The 13359-nt window shown below is 35.7% G+C and overlaps 1 protein-coding gene and 1 long non-coding RNA gene across 6 annotated transcripts in view; one reads left to right on the forward strand and one right to left on the reverse strand.

The window, feature by feature from the left end:
- CHIC1 (cysteine rich hydrophobic domain 1) overlaps positions 1 to 2457 on the reverse strand; it is a 68083-nt gene extending 65626 nt beyond the window's left edge. For 3 of the 5 annotated variants that reach the window (XM_082716055.1, XM_082716052.1, XM_082716051.1), the window contains exon 1: positions 1971 to 2426. In XM_082716055.1, the coding sequence (XP_082572181.1) occupies positions 1971 to 2257 (287 nt within the window). In that variant the 5' untranslated portion in view covers positions 2258 to 2426. Of the gene's footprint in view, positions 1 to 1970 lie in introns of all 5 variants that reach the window. The other 2 variants (XM_082716053.1, XM_082716054.1) reach the window with 2 other exon arrangements.
- Positions 2266 to 11624, forward strand: LOC309855618. The gene is made up of 3 exons (XR_014306921.1): positions 2266 to 2312; positions 3210 to 3342; positions 11282 to 11624. It is a non-coding gene; the product is annotated as an uncharacterized lncRNA (long non-coding RNA).
- The last annotated feature ends 1735 nt before the right edge of the window (positions 11625 to 13359 follow it).

A 13359-nucleotide genomic window follows, 5' to 3' on the forward strand; every position in this document is an offset into this window, starting at 1 on the left:
ATTTAACATTTTTCAGATCTCAGACATTTAAGATCAAATGTGCTTTTCAGTTGAGAGAATGTGTACAACACAACTAAATAATTTTCCAAACTATATACATTGGTTAGTGGTTCAAGTACTGGTTTGCGGCTTTTCAGGTTTTGGCTTCAGTTAATACCAATAGTTACTTCCAGTGTCACTACTTCACACTCCTAATTCAGAATTTTTGAGCTGGATGGGACATTATAACTATCACAAGGCCCTAGATATGGCAAGTGTCAGCGCTTTGCTTTTAATTGAAAATAGGTTGATAAGTACTTCACCACGATTGTGTGAAAAGTACCACAAATAAGTTTCTATTAACTTAAATTCTGTTTCCTTGCTCCTCCTCTGTTTTCTGAGTGTTAGAAAATAAGGAGGGGGACGAATGTTGGGAATATAAAATTACAGACTGGAAAAAAACCCTTTTTCTGTTCAGTCATGTGAAATAATCTGCATGAAAGTAACCTTTGGTGCCAGAATCATAATTAGTTTGAGTAATAAATTGTCTCCCTAGTGATGAAAGGAATAAAAGTAAAATAGCACAGTAAGCTGGCATCTGATCATTGTAGACTATCTGCAAAACTCTTGGGCCAAGAAAAATTGTATTAAAATAATTGCCTAACCAAAAAGCTGGTCTAAAAATCTTCCTAAACTCTTCCACAATTTCAAAATCGTCCTTAATATATTTCATGCAAAGTTCACAAAAATATATTACAATCAAAATATTTCACATGTTAAAATTAAAAGCTAACATGATGGGGGAGGTGTTGCATACTATAATACATGATTTCTGATAATAGAAACTCAATTGAAAGTCGAAGGGACTAAGTGAGTCATTATCAAAATTAGAGGCAGTGATAGCAAAATGCAGAAAAAGACAGCATAGTTAAGAGGATGAACAAGATACACACTCAAACTTTCGAGCATATACAGCCCAAGCACATAAAAAAGAAAAAGCACTCTTCAAAGCGCGGAGAGCCATGAAAATTTTCTTTGCTTTGCAACCTCTATGCTATGAGGTCTCTCCTTTTATTTTCTCAAATATGATCCAAGACTTCAATTTTTTAAAAAGTCACTCTGCATAAGTTTTCAAAAAAAAATCAACCTCAGCTCCTGGGGGGAATAATTTATGTAAGTATTTCATATCTGCATATTTAATGTTTGGGCATACAAAATCTCCTGTAAGTATCTTATCTCAGAGGTGAAAGGCTTTGGAAACCATTTACCCCACACCCCCCATTTTTACAGATGGAGAAATTAAGGCCCAGAAATAGGAAGTAACCTGAGCAAGGTCACAGAGCCAGTAAGAAGCAAAACTGGGACTAAGTTCCAAGAGCCGTCACTCTCAATCTATTGCTCCTTTACATTACAACTACCTCTTAATCTGAACTTCTAATCGTGTGATATTTAATGAATGTCAGAATGAGTTATCAAGACATGGAAAGGATTATTATATTCATTCATATAAGTATTAGGAAGAATGGATGAAGGAATATGTGGGTGGGTGGATATTTTTTAATATTATTCACGAAACGGGTCATGTTTCTGTTTGGAAGAATCCAAACCTAGGTCTTATAACATGTCACAGCAGTCACCGTGTTCCACTACACACCAGTCTTAGCAGCAAAGAATCCTCTGGTACATCCTGCAGTTTAAAGACTATTTACTTGCCAGCATACACAGAAGCTCTACTCCAATCCCTCTGGTTCTCAAACCTCTAACCTCTCTATCCTATACTCACTCTTTACCTGATGTTGGTGCAACACATTTGCATTCTCCTCACTTCCTTTGCACGTTATCTCCCTCGGTTTCTCCATTTAGACCTGGTGTCCTTTTCTAACTGTATGCCTCAGTCATCCCTCCCCCACCCCACAAGCCCCTCGACCACCTTCTCATTTCTCTGTCGACAAATCTCAGCGTTTTCAAACCCCATGGCCCCTCTTGCTTACACAGTGATGTGGCCGGCGCCCCGCACCAATACAGGATCCGGGGCATATCTCCGCAGATGCTCCTCACTCACTACCCGAGGCGGGGGTGGTGTCTCCTCCTCCTCCTCCTCCTCTTCTTCCTCGTCCTCTTCTTCTTCCTCATCCTCCTCATCTTCCTCGTCGTCGTCGGGTCCCGATACCGACGACGACGACGACGGCGAGGACGACGACGTTGCCGCTTCTTCTTCCTCCTCCTCCAGTTCCGAGATGGTGTCGAACTCCGCCATGTTGGGCAGCAGGATGCTCATCACGTGACCTCTCGATCGCCGCCACCCTCACGGAGCAGAGTTTGAACCTGCAGAGGTGCTGTAAGAGGAGGGGGAACGAAAGGAAGAGAAAGAGGGCGGGGGTAGGGACAGGATTTGAGGAGATGCGCCTGCGTGTTGAGGCAGACGAGGTGGCGGGGGGGCGGTTGGAGGCGGGGGCACGGAGGAGAGAGGAACAAAATCAATCTACGCTTGCGCGGCTCTAAAGGAAAGGGGGCGTTAGAGGTGAGCTCTGGGGAATTATCGAGGCCCGGTCTGCAGGTTCTGTGCTTTACTACTCTTTGGACTTGCGCTGCTTGGAGTCGGAGGACGTATCTTCTGGCTTTATTTCCCATTAATTAGTCGTGGGTATTATTTTCCACACCCCCCCCCCCCCTCAGTGCAGGGAATGCATATTCTATAACGTGAGGTTAGAACTTTGCCCCAGATATCTCGAGGTATATACCAACCTCTTACGCATGTTTGTTCAGCATGACAGTTTAAATAAGACTCCTGCATCAGAATTTTGCCACCCTGGGAGGCATTTTTCATTAACATTTTACTGAAGAGGAAACTTTGTATTACTACTTCTACTTCTACTGTAATACTTAATAAAAGACTTAGTATCTGGGACCGTGCTAAGCACTCTTTGTGTATATCTCATTTAATACTTCAAAACTGCATGGGATATGTACCAGAATGATCTCACTTTAAAGATGGGAGACCTCTATGCACGGAGGATAGGTAACGTGCCCAAGGTCATGGAGTTATTAATGGCGGACCTGGTTTTAAACTTGGGAATCTTTTCTTTTTTCTAAAAGCCCAGTACTCTTAATCAAAGGGCCACCCTGCCTGACGTTGTTTGGAAAGGCTTTGTAGAGTGGTACCTTCTAGGCTGTTTCTTGAAAGGTGTTTGAAGTTTGGAGATGTGTGTATTTTTTTTTTTTTTTAATAGGGAAGAAGGCCATGGACGGGGTGGAGGGAGCATTCCAACCTAAGGAAATATTAATTAATATTGTCCATCTTCCAGACACTGAGCTAATCTCTTTCATGTACAGTATCTTTTAACCCTTAAAAAATCCTATAAGGTAAGCATTATCGTATCTATTTTATAGCTGGCAAAACTGAGTCTCAGGAAGTTTAAGTAATTTGTGGTAACATTTTGTCTAAAAATTTTTATTTTAAATATTTTTTCCTATCTTCTCTATGCCCACAAAAATGTTGTAGGGATCACATATTTTGAGTTTCCAATCCATGTGTCAAACTATTTAATACTTAGCAGCAGCACAGAAATCCTTGTCATAGTTTGGGGATCATTAAGACAGTAAAGTCATGTAGCTGCTTATTAATAAAACAAATCCTATAATCCAGGTATTTTAATATCAGCTTCACTGCTCTTTATGCTACACTACAGCTCCATTCCAATTTGATGGTGAGACTGAGGAAACAGACGTAACTGTACTTTATTTTTTTAAAGATTTATTCATTTATTTGAGAGAGAGAGAATGCGCAGAGGAAGGGGCAGAGGGAAAGAATCTTCAAGCAGACTCCAAGCTGAGTGTGGAGCCCAACATAGGACTCCATCCCATGACCCATGAGATCATGACCTGAGCCGGAACCAAGACTCAATCCCTTAGCCAAGTGAGCCACTCAGGCACCTCATAATTGTACTTTAATTTAAGTATTACTTAATTTGACTATTACTCTAGTGGTATAGCAATATAAACAGAGCATTTAGGATGCATGAGGGGGGAAGAAATTAGTTTTATAGGCAGCACTGTTCAAACTATTATTATCAATAGGTTTGTGTTATTAAGGTGAAAAAAATGTTTTGTACTCAATACCTAATTTATTTAGAAACCTTAAAAATATGTTGCAACACTATCAATAAGCAACAAAAGTTAGTTTTTATACTATACAGAACTTTACCTACTAATCTAAAATATTTTACAAAAGCCTTCTGATAGGACAGATACAATACATCTGCTTTACTTGGATATTAATAAAAACTTGTCATATTGTCATTTATGGGAGTGAAATACTTTAGACTTAAGATCAAATCCACATTTCAGAGAAGTTCTTCCCTTTCAAAAAGCAAAAAAGTCATAGGCAATACCAAAAATTTTCCAAACATGTTATATTATCCATAAAGTTCCACTAAGTCACTGACTAGAGGGAAGTATTTTGCTGATTATTACTTATATGGTAATTTCTCCTTTTTACCAGTTAGGATTAGGATAGGAAGGGATATTTGAAGGAGAGAAAGGGAAAGGAGTATAACGGGTGGACTTTGTGATAAGTGCAAGTGAGATACTAGAACTATGGTAAGAGTGAAGAAATGATGGCTGTAGGGAATGGGAGAGGAGGAGAAGGAGGGGGAAATTATACTGCCAAAATGGAGAGTGGTCTCTGACATTTACTCAGATGTCAAAAGGACAAAGCAGTGCTATTGCTTGAAGAAACTCACAAATATGGTCTGCTTTCTTGCATATACACTGTGCTGAAAATGCATTTATAATTTATTTTGATGAACCATAGGAGAATTTGGAATTGGACAAGCTGAGAAAAACACATTTTGTCAGTAAACACTAGGAGTGACATGATTTTTAAATGATAGTTTAGCAACCATCAAGGATACTAAAGCTGGGGTGCCTGAGTGGCTCAGTGGGTTAAAGCCTCTGCCTTTGGCTCAGGTCATGATCCCAGGGTCCTGGGATCGGGGTGAGCCCCGCATAGGGCTCTCTGCTCAGTGGGGAGCCTGCTTCCTCCTCTCTCTCTGCCTGCCTCTCTGCCTACTTGTGATCTCTGAGTGTCAAATAAATAAATAAAATATTAAAAAAAAAAGAATACTAAAGTTGGAGTGGGTGGAGAAAAAAGCAGGCCATATAACTTTCTGTCTGATGAGCTAAGCAGGGTATAGGAATAACTGCCCTCTCTGATGGATGGGGACTTGAGGCAAGAGGTCATAGGTGTAACCATCAGAGGAGGTTTCAATCTTCGAACATCTGAGAAGAAATGTAACTTTTAAGAGTCCTCTCATTCCTCCTTCCTTTTCTCTCACTCACTCTATTTCTCTAAGTGTACAATTCAGTGATTTTAGTTAATTTACAGAATTGTGCAACTATCACTACAAACTAATCTTAGAACATTTCTGTCATACCCAAAAGAAGTCACTATTCCATTTTCAATCATTCCCCATTCTGACCCTTAGCCCCAGGCAATAATTAATCTACTTTCTGTCTCTAAAGATTTCTTTTCTGGTCATTTTCAAATAAATTGGATCATGCAATATGTAGTCTTTTGTATCTAGTTTCTTTTGCTTAGCATAATTTTTTTGAAGTTTATCATGTTGTGTCTTGCACAAGTACTTCATTCCTTTTAATTGATAAATAGTGTGTCATTGTAAAGGTATATCACATTTTGTTTATCCATTCATCAATTGATGATATTTGGTGTGCTTCCACATTTTGGATATTATGAAAATTTTGCTTTGAAAATTCACATACATGTCCTTGTGTGAACATAGGTTTTAATTTCTCAAGGGTAGATATCTATGAGAGGAATTGCTGGGTCATCTGGTAAGAGTGTTGATTTTAAGATAACTGCCAAACCGTTTTTCAATGTAGATCAGTTTGCATTATAAACTGGAAATGTATGAGAGTTTCATTTTCCCCACATTCTCTCCAACAACTTTTATGTTCTTTTTTATTAGAGCTATTCTTGTGGGAATGAGGTGTATCACATTGTAGGTTTATTTTATATTTTTCTAGTGACTAATGATGTTGAACATCTTTTTGTGTGCTTGTTTTTCATAATATACCTCTCTGATGAAATGTCTATTCAAATCTTTTGCCCATTTATAAATTAAGCTTTTTTTTTCAAGATAATTAAAGATTGACATATAATTGTAGGAAGTAATACAGAGGTCCTGTTTACACTTTACTCAGTATTTCCCAATGATAAAGTCTTGCATAACTATAGTACACTATCACAACCACAAAATTGACATGATACAATCTGCCCATCTTACAGAGTTCCACAGTTGTACATGTATTCATTTTGTGTGGGTGTATGTGTGTATGAAGTTAGTTCTATGCAATTTTACCACGGGCATAGGTTCATATGACTACCACCACAGACAAGATAAAGACCAGTTACATCACCACATCACCACAAGGATTCCTCCTCTTATCTTTTTAAAAAGATTTTATTTATTTATTTGAGAGGGAGAGAGAGAGAGAGCAAGCAAGAGAGAGCACAAGAGCAGGGGGAGGAAGAAGCAGACTCCCCACTGAGCAGAGATGCAATATGGGGTTCCATCCCAGGATGCTGGGTCTGTGTGTGTCTGTGCCTGTGTCCGTAAAATTCTTAGGGTTTTCCTACATATAAATTTATGTAATGTGTGAATGAACACAGTTTTATCTATTCCTTTCTAACCTGGATCTTCTCCCTCCCTCTCTTTTTTCTTCTTCTTCTTCCACTTCTCTTTTTACTTCTCTTTCTCCCTCCCCCTGTCTCTTTTTCTGTCTCTGCCTGTTCCTTTTTTAAGGATTTCCAAAACTTAAATTAATTTTCAATTTAAGAATTAAATTTTCTTCTGTTGTTGATTTCTAATTTAATTCCAGTGTAGTTTGAGGATAAATTGTATGATATAAATCCTTTTAAATTTCCAGAGACTTGTTTTGTTGTTTTACCATATCATTTATTTTGGGAAAGTTTTATGTACATTTGAGAAGAATTTATATTCTGTTGTTATTGGTTGGATTGTTCTAAAACTGTCAGTTATATCTACCTTATAGTTCTGTTTATGTTTTCTATATCCTTTTTGATATTCTGTCTTATTTTGCTGTCCATTACTTAAATGGGTCATCGAAGTCTCCAGCTATTATTGCTGAATTTTCCATTTTTATTCATTTTTATTAATTTTTGCTTTGTATAGTATCCTTTTTAGATACAAATGTTTATAATTATTGTATTTTCCTGATGAATTAATCCTTAATCATTATGAAATACCCCTCTTTATCTCAAATAATAATGTTGGTTTATATTTTTATATTACTATGGACACTCCATCTCTCTTATTGTTACTGTTTGCATCATATTTTCTGTTCCTTTATTTTATTAAAAAATCTTTTATTGAGATATAATTGACATATAATGTTGTATAAGTTTAAGGTGTACAACATATTGACTTGATAAATTTATATCTCAATAGGATTGTCATTGTAGCATTAGGTAATACCTCTGTCATGCACATAACTGTCATTTCTTCTAGTGGTGGGAACAATTAAAACCTAGTCCTTAGAAATTTCAATGTTTATAATACAGTTTTTTTCACTGTGCTGTGTCTCCAGGTCTTACTTACCTACCAGTTGCAAGTATGTACCCTTAAGCAATACTTCTCCCATTTCCCCACTCCCCAGCCTCTTATAGCCATCAATTCACTCTCTGTGTTTTCAAGTTTACTTAAAAAAAAAAAAAGATTTCATGTATAAGAAATACTATACAGTATTTGTTTTCCTCTGTCTGAGTTATCTCACATAGCATAATGTCTTCAAAGTCCATCTCTGTTGTAACAAATGGCAGAATTTCCTTTTTTTCTCATGGTGGAATAGTATTCCATTGTGTATACACCACATCTTATTAATCCTCTTATCCATTGATGGACACATATTTTCATATTTTGGTTATTTTGAATAATACTACAATAAATATGGGATACATATATTTCTTCAGTAACCTGTTTTCATTTCTTTTTTGATATATACCCAGAAGTGGGCTTACTGGATTATATGTTATTTCTATTTTTAATTTTTTGAGGACTTACCATATTAGTCTCTATAGTGGCTGAACAAATTTTATAATCCCACCAACTGAACAAGGGTTCCCTTTTCTCTGCTTCCTCGCCAATATTTCTTAATTCTAGCCTTCTTGATGACCACTATTCTGATAAGTGTAAGGTAATAATATCTCACTGTGGTTTTGACTTGTATTTTCCTGATGATTATTGATGTTGAGTGCTTTTTCATGTACCTGTTGACCTTTAGGATGTCTTATTTGGAAAAAGAAATCTGTGTAATTTCTCTGCCCATTCTTCAATTAGAATTTTATTTGTTACTGAGTTGTATGAATACTTGAAACATTTTGGTGTTTACATAATTTGATACATTTGATACATTATTTACTTTTTGATAGTTTACTTTTTGATACATAGTTGGCAAATATTTTTTTCCATCTGTAGGTTGCCTTTTCATCTTGTTGATTTTTTTTGTTTCTTTGCAATGCAGAAACTTTCAAGTTTGATCTAATCTTACTTGTTTATTTTTTCTTTCATTGCCTGTGCTTTTGGTGTAATATCAAAAAAAAAATTGCCAAGACCAAAGAATCAAGGAGATTCTTCCCTCTGTTTTCTTACTAGAAGTTTTATGGTTTTAAGTTTATGTTTAAGTCTTTAATCTATTTCAGGCCGATTTTTCTGACTGGTGTCAGATAGGATCCAATTTTATGTTTCTGTATGTGGTTATCCAATTTTCCCAGCACCATTTGTTGTTGAAGACACTGTATTTTCTACATTGGATATTCTTGGCTCCCTTATTAAATATCAGTTTACCATGTATGGGGGGGTTTAATTCTAGGTTCTGTATTCTATTCTATATGTGTCTATTTTTATCAGTGCCATATGTTTTAATTATTGTAGCTTTGTAATATAGCTTGAAATCAGGAAGTGTGATGCCTCCAGTTTTGTTCTTTCTCATTATTGCTTTGGCTATTTTGCATCTTCTATGTTTCCACAAATTTTAGGATTATTGTTCTATCTCTGTGAAAAATGCCATTGGGATTTCAATAGAGATTATTTTGAATTTATAAATGGCTGTTGGTAACATGGACTTTTTTTTTTAAGAGTTATTTATTTATTTATTTGACAGAGAGAGGTCAAAAGTAGGCCGAGAGGCAGGCAGAGAGAGAGGAAGGGAGAGAGAGAGGAAGGGAGAGAGGAAGGGAAGCAGACTCCCTGCCGAGCAGAGAGCCTGATGCAGGGCTCAATCCCAGGACTCCGGGATCATGACCAGAGCCAAAGGCAGAGGCTTAATCCACTGAGCCACCCAGGTGCCCCAACATGGATGTTTTAATAATATTTACTCTTTCAATCCATGAACACAGGATATCCTTCCATTCCTGTGTGTTTTCTTTGATTTCTTTCAGCAAAGTCTTATAGTTTTCATTGTACAGATTTTTTATTTTCTTGGTAAAATTTATTCCTAAGTACTTCATTGTTTTTGGTGCTATTGTGAAAGTACTGCTTTCATTTTTGGGGGTTGCATATCCAGAAGAGAGATTGCTGGGTCATATGGTAGTTTTATTTTTATATTTTTTTGGGGAATCTCCATAGTATTTTCCATGATGGTATGGTAATATATTATATAATATAGTATAATATAGTACTGGTAATATAATATAGTTTAATATAGTACTGGTATAAAAACTGACACACAAACTAATGAAATAGATTGGAAAGCCAAGAAATAAATCCAAGAATATATGCATATATAGTCAACTAATTTTTTGAGAAAGGCAAAGCTTTCAGTTTCACCAAGTATGATGTTATCTGTGGGGTTTTCATATATGGCCTTATTATCTTTAGATAATTTCCTTTCATAGTTGTTGGATAATTTTATATTATGACGTGATGATAGAATTTGTTACATGATGTTTCTGCATCAATTGAGATGATCCTATGGTATATTTTCATTCTGTTAATGTAGGATAAAATATTGATTGACTTCTGTATGCTGAACCATGCTTGTATTTGATCATAATGTATGATCATGTTAACATGCTGTTAAATGAGGTTTGCTAGTCATAGGGATTATTGATCTCTAGTTCCTTTCTTTCAATGTTTTTGTCTACTTCTGATCTCATGATAATGCTAGCCTTATAGAATGGATTAGGAAATCTTTGCTCTTCCTCAATGTTTCATAAGAGTTTGAGAAGGTTTAATGTTAATTCTTCTTTAAATGTTTGATGTAGTTAACTCAAGGAAACCATCCGATGCAGGGCTTTTCTTTCTTGAGAGGTTTTTGATTACTAATTCCATCTCCATACTACTAATAGGTCTATTCAGATTTTCTATTTCTTCATGGATTTTCTTGGTAGATCGTGTGTTTCTGAAAGTTTGTCCTTTTCATTTAGGTTATCCAGTTTCTTGGTGGACAAATTTGCATATACTCTTTTTTATTTAAAGATTTTATTTATTTATTTGACAGAGATAACAAGTAGGCAGAGAGGCAGGCAGAGAGAGAGAAGGGGAAGCAGGCTCCCCGCTGAGCAGAGAGTTGGATGTGGGGCTGGATCCCAGGACCCTAGGATCATGACCTGAGCTGAAGGCAGAGGTTTTAACCCACTGAGCCACCCAGGTGCCCCTCATATACTCTTTTTAAAATATACTCTTTTACAATCTTTTTATTTCTGAAATGTCAGTAGTAAGGTTTCACTTCATTACTGATTTAATAATTTTAAGTTTTTCCTCTTTTTACTTAGTCAATATAGGTAAAGTTTTGTCAAATTTGTTGATCTCTTCAAAGAACCAATTTTTGGTTTTGTTGATTTACTTTTTTTCTCTATCATCTGTTTCATTTGTTTCTGCTTCATTTTTTTATCATTTTCTTTATTCTGCTACATTTGGGCTTAGTTTTTCTTTTTTTCCTAGTTATTTAACATGTAAATTTGAGTTGTTGATTTAAGATCTTTCTTCTTTTTTAGATATAAACACTTGTATCTATTAATTTCCTTCTTAGCACTGCTTTCACTGCATCCTATATAATAAAATTTTGTGTTATATGTTTTGTTTTGATTCTCTCAAAGTATTTTTGAAATTTTCCTTGTGCTTTCGTTTTTGAGTGTTGTTTAATTTCCATATATTAGAGAATTTTCTGTTTTTTTTTTTTTACTATTGATTTCTAGTATTATTCCTTTGTGAACAGAGTAATGCTTTGCATTACTTTTAAATGTGTTCATATTGTTTTGTAGACTTAGAAGTCATCTATTCTGGAAGATGTTCTCTGGGCACATGAGAAGAATGTATGTTCTGCTGTTGTTTCATGGACCATTATGTGTATGCCAGGTCTAGTAGATATATTGTGCAGTTCAAGACTTCTATCCTCTTACTTATACAATGATTATTTTATGGATCCTGAATGTGGGGTATTAAATTCTCCGACTCTTATTGAGGGCTCTGTATTTCCTCTTTCAATTGTGTCTATGTTTACCTCATATATTTTGAGACCTGATGTTTGGTGTATATATTTTTAATTGTTATATATCCTTGGCAAATTGACTACTGGCAATATATAATGTCCTTTTTTGTCTCTTGCAGCAGTGTTTGACTTATTTTTGTTATTATACCCACCTTCAATCTCTTTTGGTTATAATTTATATGGTATATTTGTTTTTAAAATTTTAATTTAAGTATAATTAACACAATAAATGTTATATTAATTTTAAACATACAGTATGATTCCACAATTCTATATATTTCTGGTGTTTAGTTAGATAAGTGTACTCTAAGTACCCCTTATTTTACCCATGCTTCCCAATTTTTTAATCTATTATTGAAGTGTAATTAATATTCAGTATATAATGAATTTCCAGTGTATAATGTATTGATCTGAGAATTCTATACATAACTTACCAATATAAGTGTAGTCATCATCTGTCATCATACAACATTATTACAATATTACTGACTATATTCCCTATACTCTTCTTTCCAATTCCAGGACTTACTTATTTTATAACTGAGAGTTTGTACCGGTTAGTCCCCTTCATCTATTTTGTCCATCACCCCACCCACTACCCCTTTGGCAACCACAAATTTGTTCTCTGTATTTAAGACACCGTTTGTTGGTTTATTTCAGTTTTTAGAATCCTTCCACATGTAAGTAAAATCATATGGTATTTGTCTTTCTCTGTCTTATTTAACTTAGCATAATACCCTCTAGATCCATCCATGTTATTGCAAATGACAAGATTTCACTCTTTTTTATAGTTTTGTATTATTCCATTATTTGGTGTGTGTGTCTGTGTGTGCGCGCGCGCGTGCGCGCGCCAACTCTTTTTCATCCATTCTATCAATGGACTCTTGGGTTGCTTCCATATCTTGATTATTGTAAATAATGCTGCAAAGAACATAGGGTTGAATATATCTCTTCAGATTGGTGTTTTTGTTTTCTTTGGAAAAATACCTAGAAGTGGAATTGCTGGATCATATGATACTTCTATTTTTTAATTTTTTGAGGAACCTCTTAATGGCTTTCTATGGTGGTTGCATGAATTCACGTTCCCACCAACAGTGCATGAAGGTTCCCTTTTCTCCATATCCTCACCAACTTGTCATTTTAATAATACTCACCCTAAAAGGTGTGAGGTGATATGTCATTGTGGTTTTGATTTTCATTTCCCTGATGATAAGTGATGTTGAACATCTTTATTTTTTATTTTTTATAAACATTTATTTTTATCCCCAGGGGTACAGGTCTGTGAATTGCCAGGTTTACACACTTCACAGCACTCACCAAAGCACATATCCTCCCCAATGTCCATAATCCCACCCCCTTCTCCCAAACCCCCTCCCCCCAGCAGCCCTCAGTTTGTTTTGTGAGATTAAGAGTCACTTATGGTTTGTCTCCCTCCCAATCCCATCTTGTTTCATTTATTCTTCTCGTACCCACTTAAGCCCCCATGTTGCATCACCACTTCCTCATATCAGGGAGATCATATGATAGTTGTCTTTCTCTGCTTGACTTATTTCGCTAAGCTCTAGTTCCATCCATGTTGTCGCAAATGGCAAGATTTCATTTCTTTTGATGGCTGCATAGTATTCCATTGTGTATATATACCACATCTTCTTGATCCATTCATCTGTTGATGGACATCTAGGTTCTTTCCATAGTTTGGCTATTGTGGACATAATGCAATTCCTATCATAGTACCATCCATCTTTTTCAAAGAAATGGAACAAATAATTCTAAAATTTATGTGGAACCAGAAAAGACCTCGAATAGCCAAAGGGATATTGAAAAAGAAAGCCAACGTTGGTGGCATCACAA

The sequence above is a fragment of the Mustela nivalis genome (assembly GCF_964662115.1).
Source record: "Mustela nivalis genome assembly, chromosome: X".
Lineage (NCBI taxonomy): Eukaryota > Metazoa > Chordata > Mammalia > Carnivora > Mustelidae > Mustela > Mustela nivalis.